This window comes from Manis pentadactyla, chromosome 8, assembly GCF_030020395.1.
Source record: "Manis pentadactyla isolate mManPen7 chromosome 8, mManPen7.hap1, whole genome shotgun sequence".
NCBI lineage: Eukaryota > Metazoa > Chordata > Mammalia > Pholidota > Manidae > Manis > Manis pentadactyla.
The window spans coordinates 44,133,085-44,156,395 of NC_080026.1; the positions used below are offsets into that span (position 1 = coordinate 44,133,085).

General features: G+C 36.1%; 1 protein-coding gene across 6 annotated transcripts in view; it reads left to right on the forward strand.

Annotated features, from left to right (window-relative positions):
• Positions 1–23,311, forward strand: part of EPB41L5 (erythrocyte membrane protein band 4.1 like 5) — a 177,267-nt gene that overhangs the window by 53,890 nt on the left and 100,066 nt on the right. For all 6 annotated transcript variants that reach the window (XR_005025012.2, XM_036886554.2, XM_036886555.2 and 3 more), the window contains exons 4-11: positions 3,840–3,882; positions 4,850–4,928; positions 5,822–5,866; positions 6,038–6,090; positions 14,953–15,073; positions 15,205–15,292; positions 15,987–16,075; positions 18,734–18,803. Coding sequence is in view for 5 of the 6 variants with exons in the window: in XM_036886554.2 (XP_036742449.2) it covers positions 3,840–3,882; positions 4,850–4,928; positions 5,822–5,866; positions 6,038–6,090; positions 14,953–15,073; positions 15,205–15,292; positions 15,987–16,075; positions 18,734–18,803 (588 nt within the window). In the remaining variant the exon portion in view is untranslated. The remainder of the gene's footprint in view (positions 1–3,839; positions 3,883–4,849; positions 4,929–5,821; positions 5,867–6,037; positions 6,091–14,952; positions 15,074–15,204; positions 15,293–15,986; positions 16,076–18,733; positions 18,804–23,311) is intronic.

The window sequence follows — 23,311 nt, forward strand, 5'->3', positions numbered from 1 at the left end:
AATACACAGAAAGGGACAGTGGCAAGTATATTTTAATGGCTCATCCAGTCCTTTATTTGGAATGTCTTATAACACTTGTATCAAAAAGGTAATCACCCAGGATTAATTTATAATGGAATCTAAACTAAATTGAAGTGTTTTCAGTTAGATTACATCATTGCTATGTATTGGTCCTGTTTTCATAGCATATATTTTTAACATTTTGTTGTTTACAATGTTAAAATTTGCTTTAAATTAATCCTTTAACTCAGAGGATAAGCCTTTACTTCTCACAAGAGAAATCTTTTTTGCAGAGGCAATTGTTTTGAAAGATTACATTTCTCTGCCTTACGCTCTTTGCTTGTTGAGCGAAAGTAGTGGTGTGTTTCTTCAGTAGAGCCATGTAGGTAATTAGAAGTCAGGAATCATTCACTGGAAGAGCTGTGTACAGATTACTCGGCTTTTGGGTCTAAGATGAAGATGTGTTTATGCTAGAGTTTTGGAAGTTCCCTAGGTGATTGGTTTAGTTATATCTTGTTTGTATTTGTGATTATATATTATTTATATTTTAAGGCACACAAGTAAATTATTGTTCTGTCATTCCTAGCTCAATAGGACGGAAAGAAATGTGGCTTTCCACATCCTTTGATATCTAAGTTTATCAATCAAACTTTAAATGTAGGAAATTAGAAAGGAGCTTGTTTCCTTTTTAAAGTACCATTGAGAAGGTGAACCATGTTAGTTTCACACTAAGCATTCAAGAATCTATATCTGCATGATCTCATCTTTATCTTCTAAAGTAATTTAAGCTCAACTCCTAAAGACCCTGATTCAAGGAAAATACTATCAGTGCCTGTCTCTGAGCTCTGTATTTTCCAGTCCCTGGGCTTGGAATGTGGAGGGGTTGAAAGAAAACAGACTTGAGAATATGCAAACATGAACTCAGACCTTTCCTAGAGGAATGTCACCAACAACTCCCCAAACTCCTCAGTTTCACTTTAAAATGTGCTTGATGCTTTATCTGAGTTTTGGGTCATCTTAAGTGAGCATAGATATTAAAGCTGTTATTACACACAGGTAGAAAAGAGACTAAAATGCCTACTTGGAAGAAAACTCTGATCCTTTATCCTCATTGGGATGATTTTATGTTTGATATGCTTAGAATAGTAGTGTAAAAGTTGGAGATTAAAGGTGTATGTATGAGACTAGCCCTAGATATTCTTTAACAGAAAGAAATTTAACTTAAAACTATCTAAGAAAGACTATAGATTATTTTTGAAATAGTGAATGGTCTTTCTTAGTATTAGTGCTTCCTTCTTCATATTTCTCAAAGTTTATAAAAGTTTATATTTAGCCTGTTGATTTTCCATCCATTGTTAATGTTCTTTACTCTTTACCAACATACACACACACACACAGATTGATTTTTTTCCTTCTCAGTTTGAAGAAACTTTGGAAGGAATCAGAAGCCAGTAACATCTGGGAGGGGGTACATGTAGTGGTCAAAACTGGGTACATGGTGGGGTGGCCTATTGCAGGGGTTGGAGGGGTTGGTTGACTATATACCTTTTAATTTTACAAAAGAACTAAAACCATATAAATATGTAAAAATTAAAATAAGGGGAGTCTGTGATTACTGTTTTAAGTAATATGTGCTCATTGTAGAATAAGCAGAAAATACAGGAAAGCACAAAGAAGAAAAACTATCTCCAGCAATCTCAAAGACCTAAGAGGTAGCATCTCTGTTACTGTCTCAGTCCAAAAGAAAATGCACATTTAGTTTATATACACAAATGTGTACATTTTGGCAAAACAATTTATATTTTGCAACCTGTCTCTTAAAGTTTTAACAATATATTACAAATAATTTTCCAGATCCTTAAGTATTTGCTTTCCTTCTTTTTAATTGCTGCATGGTGTCCTATCATATTGAAATACTTCATTTAACCAGTTCACTGTTGTTGAATATATAGATTACCTTAGCTTTCTCTGATGTATATTCCTTGTAGGTGAATCTGCACACATCCTTAATGATTTCTAGATGTAGAATTACTGAGTCAAAGACACAGTTGTTTGTTTGTTTGCTTGTTTGTTTTTACATACCAACGGCCTTTATTGTTTGCAATGGTAAGTGGAAGAGGAGGGGACACGACACGACAACTTCAGCTCGTGGGGCAGCTCCAAAAACTCCGTCCCTGCCCTCAGAAAGCAAGACACAATGTTTTTAAGGTACAGTCAAATGGCCTTGAGTGGTTGTGCTCATTTCACTCATGGTGTATGAGAGTATCTTAAACCAGGGCTACATGAGACTACCCATACATTTGTTAATTCAATGCAGTGTAATTGTTTAATATAGAACCTGAAGATCGGGCAACTCCCAGGTCTGTGGTTGTGGGGATAAAATAATCTGGGGCATGGAAACTAATTTTATCTTTAACCTAGTCTGTGACTAGCATCAGGCAATAGGTATTTAGCACAATGAAGTTTGGGAGTTTTGGATACTGGGTTGATGGGTTTCGCCGTGATGGATGGACTTTTTGCTGTCCTAGGTTGAAATCTTTCTGCTAATAGATTAAATTGTGTTCTGCCTACTGGCTGGCCACCTAGCATTCTATTCATGGAGGGATGTATAAAACTGAACAGTTGCTAGACTGAAAGATGCTTAAAAGTGGCTGGCTGCCCAACTGAATTTATTAAAAGATATGAGATGGCTGATAAAGTAGCCCATATACTTGAAATGCAGAGAAAATATTGCACAGTATTAATTTCCTTTTGAAATGTTTCCTGAGCATCTTATTTCACTGTGCAGAGGGACTTTGTGGGTGCCTTGGTAGTTCTGCGAGTTTCACTTTTGGGTCTTGGGAGAGAATGAAGGGAACAGGCTAGGTAAATTGGCAAGAAAAGCAAACAGTTACAAGTCCTTTAACAATGCAGCCTTGTTTACCTACACTTCACCTACCTGGACTTATGAAACTGAATTCTGTAGCGCTAGGAATAGGTAGCACAAGGAGAAAAGCCTTCCTTTCATTTCTAGGGTGCTTGGAATTGTAAGCATGCTGGAGCGAACAGAACTGCGGATATCTCAGTGGGAGGAGTGTATGCTGTCATCCTTAGGACTTGGTGGTGTAAAAGGATTAATAATGAGAAGTGAGTTGGAATAGTTTATCAGTGGAAGTCTCTGGAATTGGTTCTTAGGTCTGTTTGTGTTACGGACATTTCAGAGTAGAGAGGTTACAGAAATTGGCTATTACTCTTGAAAGTAGAAGTCTGCTAGTCACAATGTTAACATTTTTTATTTGTAAAGTGAAGGGGCAAAGATGACTTCATTTAATAGGTAGGACCTTGGTTTTTGAGAAAGGTCTAATTTATTATGCATGCTCTTTCAAAAAATACTACTTCTGAGCAGTATCTGTTTTATAAAATTTAAATGACATTGTTATTTCACCTAATTTCTGTTCATAAATTTTAACATTTTTATTACAAGAAGGAACCCAGCATTGGAATATGAGAACACTTTTCTTCTGTCTAATGTTAACAGTTTTGAAAGAGTTACTTCTTGGTAAACAGGAAAAGTATGGGCAAGATTTAGAATATCGTCCTTGTTACTGTGAGGGAGCAGAATAAATGTTTTAAGAAGTCATCTGTCTGGTTTTAGGTCTTTTGCTCATGTGTGTCATAAGCTTGCTGTAGATACTGAGCAGATAACCCTCCCCCATCTTTTTTTATCTCACTTTTGTTTTTTCTTGTGAAGTAATTTCCTTGTGGTTATCAACAAAAGCATGATGAAAATTAACTTTTAGTAATGAAAATGTTAAGTTCTGTCATCTAGTTAACATTTGAATTTTTATTTTTGTTTTCAGCATTGGTTAGATGGTACAAAGAGCATCAAAAAGCAAGTAAAAAGTAAGTGTTACAAAACTGTGGAAAAAATGTAAATTATATATAGTTATGTATTAGAACCTCTGATTCCTAATATTAAGGACATAAGAAACCATGTTTCACATGAATTTCTTAACATATCTACTTCCTAAAAATAACTTAACTGTGATATACTGACTTATCCTAAGTTACATAGGGTTAATAGTAATCTAGATTAAAGTTCCTTACCATTTCTTTCTGTGAGAACGGCTTGCAGCTTGGAAATAAGATTAATTTCCCTTGAGATGCTTAACTTTTATTTACTTATGTTGGAGTTTTCCTGCTTGGCATCTGCCCTGCTCTAGAAAATACTTTGAGACTAATCTTAAGGCTGTAACTTTTAAAAATTAAGAATAATGAAATGAAGCAATTCACATAAAATGGCAGTATTATTCCTAGCAATAGGGGAAAATCCCAGTGTCCAGTCCATAATTCAGCTTGTCCCCGGTAGTAACAGGGATTTCAGGGCACTTTTAACTCTTGTCTTTACAAAATAGTGGGACCACTGAGAATAGGTTAGTGAAGTAGGACAAATGAATTGGAAAGTGTGCTGGAGGGTTTGCCATGAGCAATTAATAACATAGGCATTCTTCTGTGCTCTCAAAAAATACAACTCAGCAGGTGTTTAGGGCTGTTAGACTGTATAGTCAAGACTTTTATTTGATGCATTTGCCCCTAAACTGTTAGAATTAATTTTGAGCTTATCTGTTCTTGGGAGGACAGATAATATGTGATAGTCCTGTATGATGGTTGGTACATAAAAAAAAAAAATCTACTGATCTTTTTGTGTTAGGTTTAACAAAGCCTACAAGCAACCTGAAATATTGCCACAGTAACCTCTTATCCTCTCTACCCACTTCAGTAGATTTTTGACAAATTTACTGGCTGAAAATTCTTATTATTTAAATAGCTTTATAAAAAATTAAAGCTTTTGTTTTTTCTTTAATGGCAGTTGGTTCACCATATTGTCTGCATCTTCGAGTTAAATTTTATTCCTCAGAACCCAATAATCTTCGTGAAGAGCTAACCCGGTAAGACCACTATCTAGAGTTGTACAGTGGTAAAGATTTGGTAAGGCTAGCTTAAAGATGTTGGAAGATTGTCTTTATAATTCCTTTCAGTTTACAGACAGCTAGTATAGTGCATTCCTTGCCCCTGGTAACTACCTTAGGTAACAGAATTTCATTTTGGGACACTTTTTTAAGTGTAGGATTCTTCTCCTTTAACTGTTTTCAAAATGAAGAATTGATTTCCTAGCATTTTCCAAAGGTAATTAGTGAGTTCCTTTTAAAGTATGATTATCAACTCATGGATTTTACACTGGGCTGGTGTGTTTCAGTACACTGCCTTATCATGCTTTATTAATGTCCAAGTTGATCTGTCTAACTCAGAGTTTATTCAAGTTGGTTCCTGACTTTCTTCACATATTAAAAAATACCGTTGATTGATGAAAAATGTTAGATCCTGATGTGGTTTGATAGTTCTGAATAAACTTTCAGTAGGTTATATATATGCTTATTTTTATTTTCTCCTGCCTCTTGGTTGGTATTTATTCATTGACTCTACATGGTAAATCCATGACTTATGCACACATACACCATTAAGTAGAAAACTTGAGTTGTTGAGTCCATTTACAAGGTTGTCAGAATAAAGTTAGATCACAGGACTCATTCTCAGTAATGTGCTTTATACCTTGTCTCTTAAAGTTACTGTGCTTCACCCTGTGGCCTGCCGTCCTTGCTTTTGCCTTGTGGACATGCTACCACCTTCCTGATGCATATTGCCCCTTTTTCCACATTGTTTTTCCTATATAGACTGTTGTGGGTAAAGTTCTATACCTAGAAATGTTTCCTCTCAAATTAGAAGGGTAGGATTATTTTTCAGAATAGATTGTTCATAAATTTGTACCTTTTACTTTTCTTAGGTATTTATTTGTTCTTCAGTTAAAACAAGATATTCTCAGTGGAAAGTGAGTATTAGTTATTTAAGGTAAACCACATTTTCTTAAGTACTTGAAAATGATTTTGAAAAATAAGTTCTTGTTAATTATGAAAAAGAAATGTCACCATAATGTGTTATTTTCATTTATCTTAAAATGAAGGTTGTGAAATTATCTAACAGATTTGTGTTTTGGGCTCAGATTAGACTGTCCCTTTGGTACCGCAGTGCAGTTGGCAGCCTTTACTCTGCAAGGTAAGCAGTTCCTCTGGTGGCCACTAAACATGAAGCATAATTCTTTTCTGTGCATTTCTAAAAAATTTCAAAAGATTCAAAGTATTGTGCAAGAAAAGAACATCACTGTGTTTGTCTAAACTTGCATCAGTATCCATCTTTGACTTTTGCTTTCAATTGTGTTAAAACATTGCCTTCTTTTTCTTCCCTTTTACTTCATTTGCTTCCTTTACATCTATAGTGTTTTCAAGCAAAAATTGCAGTCCACTTGATAATTCAGTATGTGTTATAATTGGACTCTCAGCTAATATTTTCTTTAAAAAGAATGCAGGGATATATGAATAAACTGTTGCAATAGGCACATGGTTTGCTTTTCTTTTGCTCTTATTTTAAAAAATGAATCCATGAAAGAGAGATACAGTGTTTTTCATAGCTCTGAATGGTTATTTTCTGCTGAATTTATTATACAATCCTATATAGGTTTCAAATATACAACACAGTGGTTCAACAGTTACCCATATTATTAAATCCTCACCCTCACTAGGTCAGTTACTATCTATCAACATAGGAAGATGTTACAGAACCATTGACTATATTCACCATGCTGTACTACCATGATCGAAAATTTTTGTATCACTTTATCCCCTTCACACCACCTACCCACCGACCCCAAAACCCTGCCCTGGTAAACACCAGTCACTTCTCAGTGTTTGTGAGTCTACTCATTTTCGTTTCATTTTGTTTTGTTTTGTTTTTATAGTCCACAAATAAGTGAAATCTTATTGTATTTGTCTTTCTTCACCTGGCTTATTTCACTGAGCATAATGTGCTCTTGATCTATGTTGTTGCAAGTGGCAGAATTTCTTTTGTTTTTATGGCTGATTAATACTCTATTGTGTACATATACCACACCTTTATTCATTCATCTATTGGTGGACTCTGGTTGCTCCATATCTTGGCTACTGTACATAATGCAGTGATAAACATAGAGGTGCATATATCTTTTGGAATCAGGGATTTTGTTTTCTCAGTTAAATTTCTAGAAGTGAAATTACTGGGTTCTATTCTATTCTAGAATAGAAATTATTCCTATTTTTAGTTTCTGAGGAACCTCCACACTGCGTTCCAGAGTGGCTACACCAATTTACATTCCCACCAGCAGTGTTATTTCTTGTCAACACTTGTTATTTCCTGTCTTTTGGATACTGGCCATTCTAACTGGAGTGAGGTGATATCTCTTTGTGATTTAAATTTGCATTTCCCTGATGATTAGCGATGTGGAGCATCTCTTCCTGTGACTGTTGGCCATCTGTATTTCTTCTTCAGAGAAATGTCTTTTCAGGTATTCTGCAAATTTTTCAATCAGGTTATTTGTTTTTCTGGTGTTAAGGGATATGAGTTTTTTATATATTTTGGATATTAACCTCTGATTGGATAAATCATTTATGAATGTATTCTCCCATACTGTAGGTTCTCCTTCTGTCCTGCCGATGGTGTCCTTTTCTGTACAGAAGCTTTTTAGTTTGATGTAGTCCCACTTGTTCATTTTTTATTTTGTGTCTCTTGCCTCAAGAGATGTGTCCAGGAAAAAATTTCTCATGCTTACTTTCAAGAGATTTTTGGCTATGTTTTCTTCTAAGAGTTTTATGATTTCATGACTTACATTCAGGTCTTTGATCCATTTTGAGTTTACTCTTGTATATGGAGTTAGATGGTAATCCAGTTTCATTCTCTTGCGTGTACCTTGGTTCTCCCAACATCAGTTATTGAAGAGGCTGTCGTTTCCCCATTGTATATTCATGGCTCCTTTATTGTATATTCATTGACCATATATGTATGGTTTTATATCTGGGCTCACTCTTCTGATCCATTGACTAATGGATCTGTTCTTGTTCCAATACCATACTGTTTTGATTACTGTAGCTTTGTAGTACAGCTTGAAGTCAGGTTGCATAATACCCTCAGCTTTGTTCTTTCTCAGGATTGCTTTGGCTGTTTGGGATCTTTTGTGGTTCCAAATGAATTTTAGGATTATTTCCTTCACTGTATTGAAAAATGCTATTGGTATTTTGATACTGCTTGCATTGATCAGTAATTTCCTTTGGCAGGATGGCCATTTTGACAATATTAATTCTTCCTATCCGTGATCATGGGACAGATTTCCATTTATTTGTGTCATCTTTAATTTCTCTCATGAGTGTCTTATTGTTTGTTCAGAGTACAGGTCTTTCACCTCCTTGGTTAGGTTTATTCCTAGGTATTTTATTCTTTTTGATGCAATCATAAATGGGATTGTTTTCCTGATTTCTCTTTCTGCTAGGTCACTGTTAGTATATAGGAATACAACAGGTATCTGTGTATTAATTTTTTATCCTGCAATTTTGCTGAATTCAGTTATGCTAATAGGTTTTTTTGGTGGAGTCTTTGGGGTTTTCTATATATAATACCATGTCATCTGCAAATAGTGACAATTTTAACTTCTTCCTTCCCAATTTGTATGCCTTTTATCTCTGTGTGTTGTCTGATTGTCGTGGATAGGACCTCCAGTACTATGTTGAATAAAAATGGTGAGAGTAGACATCCTTGTCTTTTTCCCAATCTTAGTGAAAAAGCTTTCAGCTTCTCACCATTGAGTATAATGTTAGTTGGGGGTTTGTCACACATGGCCTTTATTATGCTGAGGTACGTACCCTCTGTACCCATTGTGTTAAAGAGGTTTGTCATGAATGGATGTTGAATTTTATTAAATGATTTTTCAGCATCTGTTGAGACTATCATGTCGTTTTTATCCTTTTGTTAATGTGGTGTATGATATTGATTGATAGACGAATATTATGCCATTCTTGCATCCCTTGAATAAATCCCACTTGGTTGTGATGGATGATCCTTTTGCTGTATTTTTGAATTCAGTTTGCTAATATTTTGTTGAGGATATTTGCATCTATGTTCATCAGGGATACTCATCTGAAATTTTCCGTCTTTGTTTCATTTTGATATTACAGTGATGCTGGCCTCATAAAAAGTTTGGAAATATTCCCGCCTCTTTCACTTTTCAGAGTACTTTAAGAAGGATGGGTATTAGCTCAGTTTGGTGGAATTCAACCCTGAAGCCATCTGGTCCTGGACCTTTTTTGGTGGGAGTCTTGATTACCAGTTCAGTTTCATTGCTGGTAATTGATCTGTTCAGATTTTCTGTTTTCTTCCTTGTTCTTGGAAGGTTGTACTTTTCTAGGAATTGATCCGTTTCTTCTAGGTGGTCCAACTTACTGTATATAATTTTTCATAGAATTCTTAATAATTCTTTGTATTTCTGTGGTATCCATTATAACTATTCCTTTTTTGTTTCTGATTTTGTTTATTTGTGCACTCTTTTTCTTGATAAGTCTGGCTAGGGTTTTTGCATGGCTTACAGTCTCTTTCCCCCTTTAATTCTGTTAGTATTTATTTTACATATTTGATCTCCTGTGTTGGGTGCATAGATATTTATAATGGTTATATCCTCTTGTTGGACTGACCCCTTTATCATTACATAATATCCTTGTCTCAGTACTTTATTTGTTTTGAAGTCTATTTTGTCTTATATAATTACTGCTTCTGCTGTTCTCTCCCTGTTGTTTGCATAGAATATCTTTTTCCATCCCTTACTCAGTCCGTGTATGTCTTTGGGTCTGAAGTGAGTCTTTTATAGGCAGCATATGTAGGTCTTGTTTCTTTATCCATTCTGCCACCCTGTGTCTTTTGATTGGTGCATTCATGCCATTTATGTTTAAGTTAATTATTGATAGGTATGTACTTATTGCCATTTATTAGTTGTTTTCTTGGTGTTTTTGTAGTTCCTCTCTATTCCCTTCTTCTTCCCTTATACTCTTGTTTTGTTATTGATGGTTTTCTCTAGTGCTATGATTGGATTTCTCTTTTTAAATTTTTTGTGTCTTTTAAAGGCTTGGGTTTGTGGTTATCATAAGGTTCAGGGGTAGCTTCCTAACTCTATAACAATCTCTATTAAGTTAATGACTACTTTATTTCAAACACAGTCTAAAAGTACTTTTTTTCCTTCCTCTTCCATACTCCATGTCTTAGATGTCTTAGTCTGCATTTTTTGTGTGTACTTTGATTATGTGTTTAGTTGGTTTTACTACTTTTGTTTTAATTTCATACTTGCTTGGTAAGTAATTGGTCTACTTTAGTGTGGGTTTATTTGCACTGTTGAAAATTATTTTGGCTTAAGAACATTTCTTTCTACAGAAGTCCCTTTAACGTACCCTGTAATGCCCATTAGTGGTTGTAAATTCCTTCAGCCTTTGTTTATCTGTGAAGTGTTTAATCTCTCCTTCAAATTTGAATGAAAATCTTGCTGGGTAGAGGATTTTGGTTGAAGGTCCTTCTGTTTGAATACATTAAATGTTTCATGCCACTCCCTTCTGACCTGTAAGGTTTCTACTGAGAAGTCTGCTTATAGCCTAATGGGATTTCCCTTATAAGTAATCTTTTTTATCTGGCTGCTTTCAATACCTTCTCCTTTTCCTTAATCTTTGTTATTTTAATTATTATATGTCTTGGTGTTGTCTCCCCGAGGTTCCTTTTGTTAGGGGCTCTCTACACTTCCATGACCTGAGTGCCTGTTTCCTTCACCAGATTAGGGAAGTTTTCAGTAATTATTTCTTCAGAGAGACTTTCTACCCCTTTGTCTCTCTCTTCTCCTTCTGTTACCACTATTCAGACACTGCTTTGTTTGGAGTTTGTCACACAGCTCCCTTATCATTCTTTCATTCCTAGAGACTTTTTTCCTTCTCTGTTCCTCAGCTTTGTTGTGTCCCTGTTCTCTGATTTCCATTTCACTGTCTCCTCTACTTGCAACAATCTATTATTTATTCTCTCCATTGTTTATTTCAGTTAAATTACTGTATTGTTCAGCTCTTCTCTTTGTTGAAGTTCTCCCTGAGATCCTCAATACTTTTCCTCATTAGTGATCATATTTGTGACTTTTACTTTGAAATCTTAATCAAGAAGATTGGTGGTCTCCATTTCATTTAGCCCTCTTTCTGGTGTCTTATCCTGTCCTTTTGTTTGAAACATATTCCTTTGCCTCCTCATTTTTCAAGGCTTCTGTGTTTCTTCCTATGTATTATTTGGATCTTCTGTGCTTCCTGGGCTAAAGAGCAATGGCTTTATGAAGAAAGTGTTCTGTGGTGCCCAGACTGAAGACTCTTTACTCTCCAGTGCCTGGTTTTCCTTTGCAGTTGAACATCAGTTGCTGTTGGTGGCCTATGGGCAGGGCTGCCTTTCTTTCTATCTGCTGGCAGTGCTCTGTCTCAGTCTATCATGCCTCTGCTGGCCCTCTGTAATCAGAGCAGTGGCTTCTGCTGGGATCATTGTTGTCAGGGATGCCCACTGCCTGCCTGCAGTGATGGCGGTGCTGCCTGGCTCTGGAGGTAAGCAGGGCAGTTGCAGTTGGTGGCAGTCACATGGGTGCCTGAGTTCACAGGTGAGTGAGTGAGCAGTGGCACGTAAACCTGCTGGGCCGCCTGTGAGGAGGAAGGAACACTTGGAGCTGTCTCCTGCAGGCGCCTGTTTGATTGGGCTAATACAGTGCTGAGGACCTGAGAAAGCCTCCCTCTGCTTGCCAGGCAACAAAGTCTGACATTGCTGCTGTGCCAAGTGGACGGGCGTGCTGGTGGTTCATGTGGGGAAGTTAGGGGAATAGAGTATTTGGGGCTTCCGCGACTGCCTGAGGCAGGGCTGGGGAAGTGTCAAACACCTGCCTTTCCTCTTGTTGAGAGAGCTCCATGAAACTCTTGCCCCTCTGGCACCCCACTCTCTGCTTGGAAATCTTTTAAATTGATGCTTCTTGGGTCTTAGTGGGACTGGTGGAGCATGCCTCTCCTCTGTAAGAGTGGCTGTTTCCAAGGCTCCCAGAGTATTCCAACTCTCCCTGGTGTCCAGCCCAGGTAATCACCATATCCCAATGGACTTGTGTTTCCAGAGCAGATCTCCAGGGCCAGGTGTGCAGAGTTCCTGAAAGCCTATCCTCTCCCCACTCTATTCCTCTTCCACCCACCTGTGCGGTGGGATAGGGGAATGGTTGAGGCCTTACTCCACCATGGCTCTGACACTTTACCCTTCTCTGTGTGGTCTTCTCTTCTTCACCAGGTGATGATGGTCTATTCTGCAGGCTTTAGGTCTTTCAGGGTTACTAGTATTTGCTGTAGTTGCTTCCTTGGTATCTGTGTGTGAGGGGAGGTTTCTGCCTTGCTTTCCTATCTGTCATCTTTTTTCCTCTTCCCCTCTTATGGTTATTTTAAGAACTAAAAAAAAATGTTCTCCAATATAGAAGATTAATGAAAAACTCACTGTTTACTTTGTTACACTGATCAAATGTTGTTAAACTTAATGTATTTTTTTCTGAGAAATTGACACCTTAGGAAAACTATAATTTCAGTCCTTGTTCACAAAATGGAAAGAAACAATCTGTTGGAGTATCTCCATATATTGGAATATCAATAACAATAATATTTAATGATTATCAAGAAATTAATAAAGACTTTTTTTTGTGATTCTATATCTTCAGTCCCTCTAAGATCAGTAATTTTTTTCAATTATATATATACTTTACAAGAATAAATTTTTATGTTTTGTAGTAAACCTAGTATTTTTGCTTATTATTTCTTTCCACTACTTAAGAAAGTATATTTTCCTGTTGATGGAGGGATTGATGACTGGAGGAAATTTCTGTACTTCAAAAATTTGCTGCAAGTATAAATTAACCTACCTGCCTCCATCTACTACCCTAGTCTGTCTACAATTTGAAAGCTGTTTTCGAATCTGCACAATATTAAATAGATAACAGCTGGGAAATGCTATGCCTCTCTAGCATTGCAATGATAAGTGTATAATTGCAAGCTTCTTTTCTTGAAACACACTTTTTGCATTTTATTAATTTGTATGAGGTTGTTAATTCTAAAACTCTCAGATCTACTGAAAAGCTGTCATTTTCAATATCTGAGTTACACCATTTATTGTGTCCTGTATTTTATCTGTTTCTCATTGTGGAAGTTTCATGACAGTCAGTGTATATGCTTTTTGAAAATATGATTTTTAAACATTTTTGTGTATTCACAGAACACTAAGTGCTTGCTAAATAAATACTTGATTCAAGCATGCAGCTCTATTGTATCTATAACCTCACTTAAATGTTTTTTCTACATAGAAGCTCTTTCCTACTTTCTCATCCATTGCTCCATTATTTTTATGATTCCTCCAAACCTCATGTCTTATGGATCTCTTTGTAGTATTTCTAAGTTTACCAAGCCCTACTAATTCTTAAGGTCCTTAAGAATTAAATTTACTGAAGTATTACTCCCATCTTCATAAAATGAGCTCCTTTTTTCTCTTTTGTGGTTTTATATTCTATTAGAATAATTTTTATTAGCTTTTCTTCACATTCTCAAGTTCAGTTTTTCTTTACTACCATTTTAGTACATATCCTGGACAACATTATGCAGAGTTGGTTTGTTGTTTCTTAAAGACATTGTGGTCCACACAAAAGAGCAATTTCTTCAGCAATAAAGTGGGTGCAGTAAATACTTTCCAAGGTCATCATGAAGTTAAATGACAGATTAACTGTAATATGTCCAGTGTGGTGAGTAGATGCTCAATAAATAATGAGTTGTTATCTCAAGATGATTCTTTTATTAATCCACAGCTGGATTTTTTATTAAAATTAAAATACTTTAATTTTTAAATATAAGTAAAATATTCTTTTAAAGGAAAAATTTCTTAAGCATAGAAAATTAGAATCAGTCACTATTTTCCCTTCTTTCCCAAACTGTGTTCAGAGATGACCACAGTTGAGTACATAAATGTTTGTGCATTGTACAGTTCTTTTCCTACTGTGTCCTGAAATATTTTTTAGTCATTTTTATCTGTTGTTTCTCTAGGATTAATAATTTAAAGTTTCCTGAAGGTCCTCTTTTAAATTAATGATCTTTTTTTTAACAGCTAAAATCTGAAGTGTGTATGTAATATTCTGCAAAGACTCAGACCTGGGACTTCATTACTAATTCAGAAAAAAGAAAGTTGTGAACACTGAAAATAATGAGAAGCAATAAAAGAATTAAGACAGGACTACTGAATATATGTATTTTTTAAAGATTAGGTTTTTTGATTTTATGGGCTAAAAGGAAAAATCATGATGAAACATATATGTACTCTAGGCAGACTATTTGAAATTAACAAAGGTAGTAAACTTTCTCATTATTTCCTTTAGTATGCTTAGATTTTCAGTAGTAGTCACAAGATTCTACTTGCTAAAATTGAGAATTACCTTGGAAGTCATAGGGATCAATACAACTTTAGTGTTCCTTTATTATGTGTAATTGCTCATATTAAGCATACATCTTTGTGTATTATAGTAAGTAATGTTGATACAAAAAATAGAAGTAAAAATAAATTTTCTGGAGGACAGACAGTATATCTACAGTGATATATGATGTCATTTTCTGTGCATATTAGATTTTTAATAGTGCTGGCTATTAGTTTCTCAAGGATTGCTAAATATTTTTATTCAAAAGTTACTTCTCTTCGTAAGTCTAGAAAGAGTTTTTTGAAAGCTAAGCATTATAAGGCATTAATAAATTAAGAGAGAGACATTTAATTGAAAATATACCACCTACCACAAATATATGATTTGTGCGTATAGACAGCTAAGTTATAAGTTTATGCTAGGTTCATTTTTGGGAACAGTCAGGGTGTTACGAATTCCTAGTAGTTTAAGAAAGAATCTTTCTAGTCTTCTTAAACAGTTACTAATAAAATGAGTTTTAAACAAAGATTCAGCAGGGCATAAACTTACTAACAAAATATAACTTTGTGAAACTTTTGTAGCTGAACTTGGTGACTATGATCTTGCTGAACATAGTCCTGAACTTGTATCAGAGTTCAGGTTTGTGCCCATTCAGACGGAAGAGATGGAGCTGGCTATTTTTGAGAAATGGAAGGAATACAGGTACTTGACATTTGATCATGCTTTCTTTAACATCATCACAATAATGATTCTGTATTTGTTTTCTATTTCTATACCTGGTGTAGAGTTCATTTATACTTATTATTTTTGAAATTATTGTTTTTAAATTTCAGAGGTCAGACACCAGCACAAGCTGAAACCAATTATCTGAATAAAGCCAAATGGCTAGAAATGTATGGGGTTGATATGCATGTGGTCAAAGTAAGTGCTGTGTTGTGATGTTTTTTAAGAAACTTATTCCTTCAAGATTCAGAGTGGTGATGAGGGAGGACATGGAGTTTGCATAGGCTAGCACTAGATACTTTGGATTGTATTAATTATAAAGGTTAGATGAGATACTGAGTGATGGAAATCTCACATAAAGGTTCATTGTAAGAAAGAAGAGAGTCAAAATCTCAAAAAGGTATGTCTGTTTTTTTAACTTGTTGTTAGACTTAAGTTGAATAGACCCTAAAAATTAGAATAATTTAGGAGGCAAAACTGAAAATTCATAGCTTGAGAAGACTTTGGTAAGATATACTTCAGCCTGTTTGGTGATGTAAGTTATTTTTTGATAAAACTGCTGAATTTTCCCAGAAAGATGGTGTTTTTCAAAATTGGTGATTTAAGTGGTGAATAGAATATTGGAAGAATCTGGAAAGAGCTTTCTTTGTAGTGGAAGTAAATCTGCCTATTTTCAATGAAAACATACCTTAAGACTTAATGTTTTATATGCATGAAATTTCCTGAAAATGTTATTTGGGGTATTCTAATTGTTGAAAACACCTTGCATATTAATATTAGCCTATATACTTATTATAATTAATATAATTCATTGTGAAAATAAAATCAAACGTGTGAAATATGAAACCTGTTTATGCAACTAAGCTAACATATTATGCTCTCCTTAAATTAGGCTAGAGATGGGAATGACTATAGCTTGGGACTAACCCCTACAGGAGTCCTTGTGTTTGAAGGAGAGACCAAAATTGGCTTATTTTTTTGGTAAGCAGTTAATGTCAAAGACACTTATCATCATTTTGTTTCTTTAATGAGCAGAAACATTTATATCAAGTTAATACAGAAAATAGAGTTTGGAAATCAAATAGTTCTGAAAAGGTTATAAATGAAAAGCATTTTATTTCTTGTCACATTTCTACCCATCTTTAGTACTACCCCCCGCCCAAGGGGCAACTTTTAAAACTCTGCTATCCATATTTACCATTGGTTTCAAGGTATGTCAAAATACATGTCTTAATACAAATATTTTACATTTCTACATGTGTGTCATACGGACATTCTCCTGTCATGTAGTTATGTCATTCTTTTTAGTTATTTCTTGTCCCACAGTAATCTCATTGCTAAGAGGAAGATATTGGTACCGTTACCCTTCCTTTTAAGCTGTGCTTATCTTTCTGTGTCCCAACTCCTCCTATCATCCACACTTTTATGTTATATTTGCATTTTACTTTTACATCAAGGATAGGTTTACTTGGCTTTTCATAACCAAAATTAAGTTCTTCTGGTTTGCCTCATTCTAAAAGCTGAGAATCAGGAAATAGTGTTTACATGGTCATGTCTGTGTCAGAGCTTAGTAGTGTACTGATATTATGTACGAAGGTGGCCCCTGTTCATAGGCCCATATGTTGTTTACTTGTTCACAGCATGCCAAGACGTTAGCTTAAAGCTGGCTCGCACCAAGTTAAAATTCTTACACATCCAATTACTTTAAGTATGTAGCCCAATAAGTATTTTGCTAGCCACTTAGAACCTGCCTGCCTACTTTGCATATCCCATTGCAAACTGCACCTGAATCTGCTAGCCACAAGACAGATGCTATAGCTATAAAAGAATCCAAACCACTGCTGCCCTTTGGATGGTTCTGGCCCAGAGACTTCACCCTTGCTGCTGAATGCCATTGCCTAGACACATAAGCCCCTCTCTGATTCCCCTCTCCTGGGAGTTCTCTTGCCCTCTTCCCCTTCTAGGTGGTAGCCCTGTGCTGCTGTCCCTGGAAGGTCTCTGCTGTGAAGGACTTCTCTCATGCAACCATGTCCAAACACCTCTCAGTGAAGCTGGTTCTCCAGTACTCTCTCATGGTGCTCTTTTTTTTGATCAACTTCAAAATTCATATCACAGTTGGCATTATACTTCCTTTTTGGATACACTTTTGTTTTCCCTAAAATTCTTGGCTCCCTTCTCCCACATCCGACACCCTACACATCCCTTTAAATTACGTTATTTGGTCTTAAATTCTTTCAAATTCTCAAGGGTTGCATTAAAAGATTCTTTTGTTCCCATTGGAACTCTTTGCTCTTTTGCTCTCCAGGCTGCTCTTACAGCTTTTATCTTGAGTTCCTCTTCCTGCTTTCTCAGCTAGGACTCTGTGTCTTTTTCCCATATTTCCTCTTTCTTTACTTTTGTTTTATCTAATACGTATCTTTAAGTAACTGCCTAAGAAAAGAGTGTAGGAGGTAAATTACTTGAATCCTTGGATGCCTTAAAGTGGTTTATCCTTCTCTTACGTTTTCTTGATAATTGGGCTGAGACTGAAATTTAAGGTTGAAAAATATTTCTCCTCAAAACATTGAAGATAGAATTTATTTTTGTATCTAGGTGTCCCTGCTAGGGACTCTCTGAGAAATTACTGAAACACCTTTATAATTGTCCTTTGATGGATAAGGGCACTGGGGTATTTATTTACCCAGTCGTTAAATGTTAATTCTTCCATGTTTCCAGCTTGCCCTGAGGGCAGGTGGAACATGCTTTACTGGCCAGAGAATGCTCTAGATCGAGATGAAGAAGATCTTCTGTGTTGTTAAGTATCTTTTTGTGTTGTGTGTTAAGCTTGTTGTGAGAATCAATTGAATTAATATATGTAAAACACTTAGAAGAGCACCTGACACTTAGTAGGCATTACTTGAGTAGTTGTTGCACTTAATTAGTGCTAGATCCTCCCCTCCTCCTCTTCCTAGTACACTTACTTAGTTATTTTTGTGTTAGTACAGCTCTTGTAAACAAATTGTTTTACAGTTTATTTTATATGCTTATTTAAAAATTAGAGTGAGAGTCACATTGTTTTGACATTCACAGTTCATATAAGTACAGAATTAAAATATGGTAGGTTGTTTAGTTTTAGTAGGGGTGGGAGATAGAGTTGGCAAGTGGGCCTTAAAATGAAGTTAAAAAAAATTTTTTTTAAATTAAAGATGTAGATCCTATTGAAATTGATACAGAAAATAGAGTTGAAGGCCCTAATCAGTAATTTAATTTCCTTTATGTCTTTTAAAAAGCTTTATAGTCTTTGCTGTTGCTTTAACACTAAGCGTGGATAATCTCTTGCACATAGTTGGGGGACCTGTGAAATACATATATATATATGTGGATGGATTTCTTCATTTTCTTTTATTCCTTAACATTTTTAATGTCTGATACATGTGCAGCATCAATTTTGCTAGAAACATTGTGCTTTTGACATTTTTTTTTCCTGTTAACTGTTTTTTAGATTGGAGACCTTTTTGGTGGACAGTGCAGATTGTTTACCCTCTTACCAGTTTTCAATTCAGAAGTTAGATGATAATGTGCTTGAAATAACAACAAATTGTTTTTTGAACTTAGAGGACATTTATTTGAAATCTGGCTGTTACTCTTACATTGTTACAGGCCCAAGATAACCAGATTGGATTTTAAGAAGAATAAATTAACCCTGGTGGTTGTAGAAGATGATGATCAGGTAGGAGTGTATTGCATTATTTATTTAACTATATTTAGTGGTAGCTCAAATCTTTAAAAAGGGAATGTTCCTTATTGTTTTTTAGAGCATAGAACTTACAGGAAATCATTTAATTAAATAATTTCCTGCTTCAGATAACAGCATCTTAAAAATATGGTTTCCATCCTTAAGATTAAAGATAATATAAAAGACTGTCTGGATTCTTCATTAATAATATACCTCATGTGTATGAAAAACTGCATTTAAATGACTTTATCCCTTTAGTACTTGATCAAAAGATTAATCAAGATGGTCATCTAATAATATTTTTTAATAAAGACTTCCGAACTAAGATTACCTTTTAAAATTAAATTTAGTTGCTAAATGATACACACAACATGGATGCCCCTCACTTGCATTATGCTAAGTGAGAGAACATTTATATGACAACCTGGAAAAGGTAAACTTCTAAGAATGAGGGATAGGTCAGTGATTATTTAAGATGAGAGGGAATGATGAGGTTTGACCACAAAGGAACAGTACAGGGAATTTCTGGGGATGAGAAAACTATTCTGTATCCTGATTTTCGTGGTGGTCACTAGACTCTATGCATAAGTTGTCAAAACTTACAGAATTATGAATAAATAAAAATAATTTATTCCATTTGAAAAACATATACTTACAGATACCTATAGATAAAAGCAAACTGGACAAAATGTTAAAAGATTTGTATGCACAATAAAGTGTGAGAAGGATTACTTAGTAGAACCTAAAAAAAATTCTGAAAATTAGATGAGTTTTGGAAATTTGGTTTTATTACTGAAATACATGCAAATACATGCAAAGGGATGTCCTGTCACATAGCTTGGAAGAAAATCATAGAGCCAATAAAAGAGCTTTTTAGGCAGGTAGCACATGTGTCAGCTGGGAGAACAAAGTCCTTTCCTGCTTGCTGGTTGCCTTGCCCTTCTCTGCTGCCTGTGTTGGTTACCCATATCCCTGGAGCAGCCTCCAGATTAATCCCCTAAGCTGCCAGGGGCGGGGTCGCCCTCAGGGTAGCCCAGAGCCTTGCAGGGAGTGACAGGCACTCCGGGTGTGCTCTCCTGCAAGAAAAGCGCCCCTTCGCGCCTTACCCCGGTTTCCTCTGCCTGCGCCAGGCAGCTGTGTGCTGGCGGCAGCCTCTGTGTTTGGCCAGGTGGCTGCGTGCCGGGAGGGGATTCTGGGTGGTTGCTGTGAACGCGGCTGCTCGGCCGCTGTGTCTGGGCCACACTGGTCAGGGGAACGACTGGCAGGCTGCTTATCGCAGTGAGGGGCTTCAGGGGTGCGTTGCCACCCAGGGGGCTGGGGCGCCTGAAGTTCCTCAGGATTCCCAGCCTGCTGGACCGAGTGTGCCAGGACACTTCCATCCAGCTGTGAGGCCCCTGTCCCTTTAAGACTTTCAAAAAGCACTCACTTCTCTCTTGTCCCAGGGGAGCCGGCTGCAGGGACCAGCTCGCAGATTTTACTTTTCTGTTTCCCTGCTATCCAGCACACCGTGCAATATGTGTTTGCGCTCCCGGTGCAGATTACTAGGGCTGGTTATTTAGCAGTCCTGGGCTTCCACTCCCTCCCCACTCCAACTCCTCTCCTCCCTCCAGGGAGCTGGGGTGGGGGAGCGCTGGGGTCCCACCGGGCCGCGGCTTGTCTCTTACCCCCTTTGTGAGGTGCTGAGTTCTTGCAAATGTAGATGTAGCCTGGCTGTTGTACTGTATCCACTGGTCTGTCTTTTAGGAATAGTTTTGTATTTTCCAAAATATATATGGTTTTGGGAGGAGATTTCCGCTGCCCTACTCATGCCACCATCTTGGCTCCTCCCCACAATAGAGCTTTTTAAAAAGAAATCTTAGTGGCACAGAAGATGATCATTTTATCATCAACAAATGAAAATGATTCAGAAGAGGCAGATTTCACATGCAAAAACAGTCAATTTATTTCACAAATGTTTTCCTTTTTCTGTAAGCGCCTATGTGAATAAATGATACTGGTATCTAATAAAGGCAGTCCTTCAAGAAGAATAAAGTATAATTCTGTGTGATAAGAAAATGTCATGGTTTTCTTGGTGGCACTTGTTCTTTTTGGTTCATAAAATAATTGTACATCTCACAGTTGATGGCGTTTTAGATTTGATCTACTGTAGTAGCAGCTTCTTGGATATCATTTTGAAGATATTTTATATGTTATACAACTAAATGTGTATACTAAATCTTTCATATACAGAAGTTAGCATTCTTATACCCTGTTCTGTACTTACCTTTTTGAACTTTACATTATAACTTGGAATCTTTTCCATGTCAGTACATAAAGTGCTTCTTTATTCTTACTAAAAAAAAAAGAAAGAAAGAAAAAACCTTAAACTCCATAGTATTCTAGTATATAGATGTATCCTAATTTACTTAATTCTCAGTTAACTGACATTTATACACTATGTATACATTATTTTGTACATTGACAAGTATCTATAGGATAATTTCTGGAGATAGATTTCCTGGTTCCAATAGTTGTATGCATTTGTCCAGGATATAAACAGATACTATCAAGTTGTACAAACCTGTTTCCGCAGAGGAAGTTATCACAATTTTATCAGAAAGATAAAAAATGGAACTTGATTGTAGATTATATTTTTATTTTTATTATTACAAGTCATATTGATAGATTATATTTTTATTTTTATTATTACAAGTCATATTGAATATGTCATACATTTGAGTTATGCTTATTTCACTGAGCATAACACCCTTTAGCTCCATTCATGTTGTTGCAAATGGTGGGATTTGTTTTTTACTTAAGGCTGAATAACATTTCATTGTGTATATGTACCATATCTTCTTTATCCATTCATCTACTGATGGACACTTAGGTTGCTTCTATGTCTTGGGTATTGTAAGTAGTTCCGCAATAAACATAGGGCTACATATGTCTTTTTGAATGTGTAATCCTGTTAGGGTAAATTCCTAGGAGTGGAATTCCCAGGTCAAATGGTATTTCTGTTTTTAGTTTTTTGAGGAACCTCCATATTGCTTTCCACAATGGTTGAACTAATATACATTACCTCCAGCAGTGTAGGAGGGTTCTCCTCTTCCGCATCCTTGCCAGCGTTTGTTGTTGCTTGTCTTTTTGATGGTGGCCATCCTGACTGGTGTGAGGTGATATCTCATTGTGGTTTTTATTTGCATTTCTTTGATGATTAACAGTGTGGAACATCTTTTCATGTGCCTTTTGGCCATCTGAATTTCTTCTTTGGAGAACTGTGTGTTCGAATCCTCTGCCTATTATTTTTTTTCTTTTTTTATTAATGTTCATTGATATACACTCTTATGAGTGTGGTTACTACATTCACCCTTATTCTCGGGTCCTCCGCCCCATACCCCATTGCAGTCACTGTCCATCAGTGTAGTAAGATGCCACAAAGTCCCTGCTTGTCTTCTCTGTGCTACACTGTCTTCCCTGTGATCCCACACACACCATGTGCACTAATGATACCACACAATCCCTTTCTCCCGCCCTCACCAACCCCTCCCATTTGGTAACCACCAGTCCCTTCTTGGAGTCTGTGAGTCTGCTGCTATTTTGTTCCTTCAGTTTTGCTTTGTTGTTATACTCCACAAATGAGGGAAATCATTTGGTATTTGTCTTTCTCTGCCTGACTTATTTCAGTGAGCGTAATACCCTCTACCTCCATCCTGTTGTTCTCTGCCCATTTTTTTAATCAGGTTTTTTTGCTTTTTGGGTGTTGAGGAATGTGAGTTATTTATATATTTTGGGTGTTATTTGTCCAAATGTTGGATATGTCATTTACAAATATATTCTGCCATCCTGTAGGATGCCTTTTTGTTCTACTGTTGGTTTCCTTTGCTATACAGAAGCTTTTTAGCTTGATGTAGTCCCACTTCTTCATTTTTGTTTTTGTTTCCTTTGCCCAAGGAGATGTGTTCAAGGAAAAGTTGCTAATGATTATATTCAAGAGATTTTTGCCTATGTTTTCTTCTAATAAGAGTTTTATGGTTTCATGACTTACATTCAGGTCTTTGATCCATTTCGAGTTTACTTTTGTCTGTGGAGTAAGACAGTAATCCAGTTTCATTCCCTTACATGTAGCTGTGCAGTTTTGCCAACACCATTTGTTGAAGAGGCAGTCATTTCCCCATTGTATGTCCATGGCTCCTTTATCATATATTAATTGGCCATATATGTGTCAGTTTATATCTGGGCTCTCTATTCTGTTCCATTGATCTATGGCTCTGTTCTTGTGTCAGTACCAAATTCTCTTGATTACTGTGGCTTTATAGTAGAGCTTGAAGTTGGGGAGTGTAATCCCCCCAGCTTTATTCTTCTCAGGATTGCTTTGGCTATTTGGAGTCTTGTGGTTCCATATAGAACTATTCTAGTTCATTGAAGAATACTGTTGGAATTTTGATAAGAATTGCACTGAATCTGTAGATTACTTTAGGCAGGATGGCCATTTTGACAATATTAATTCTTCCTACACAAGA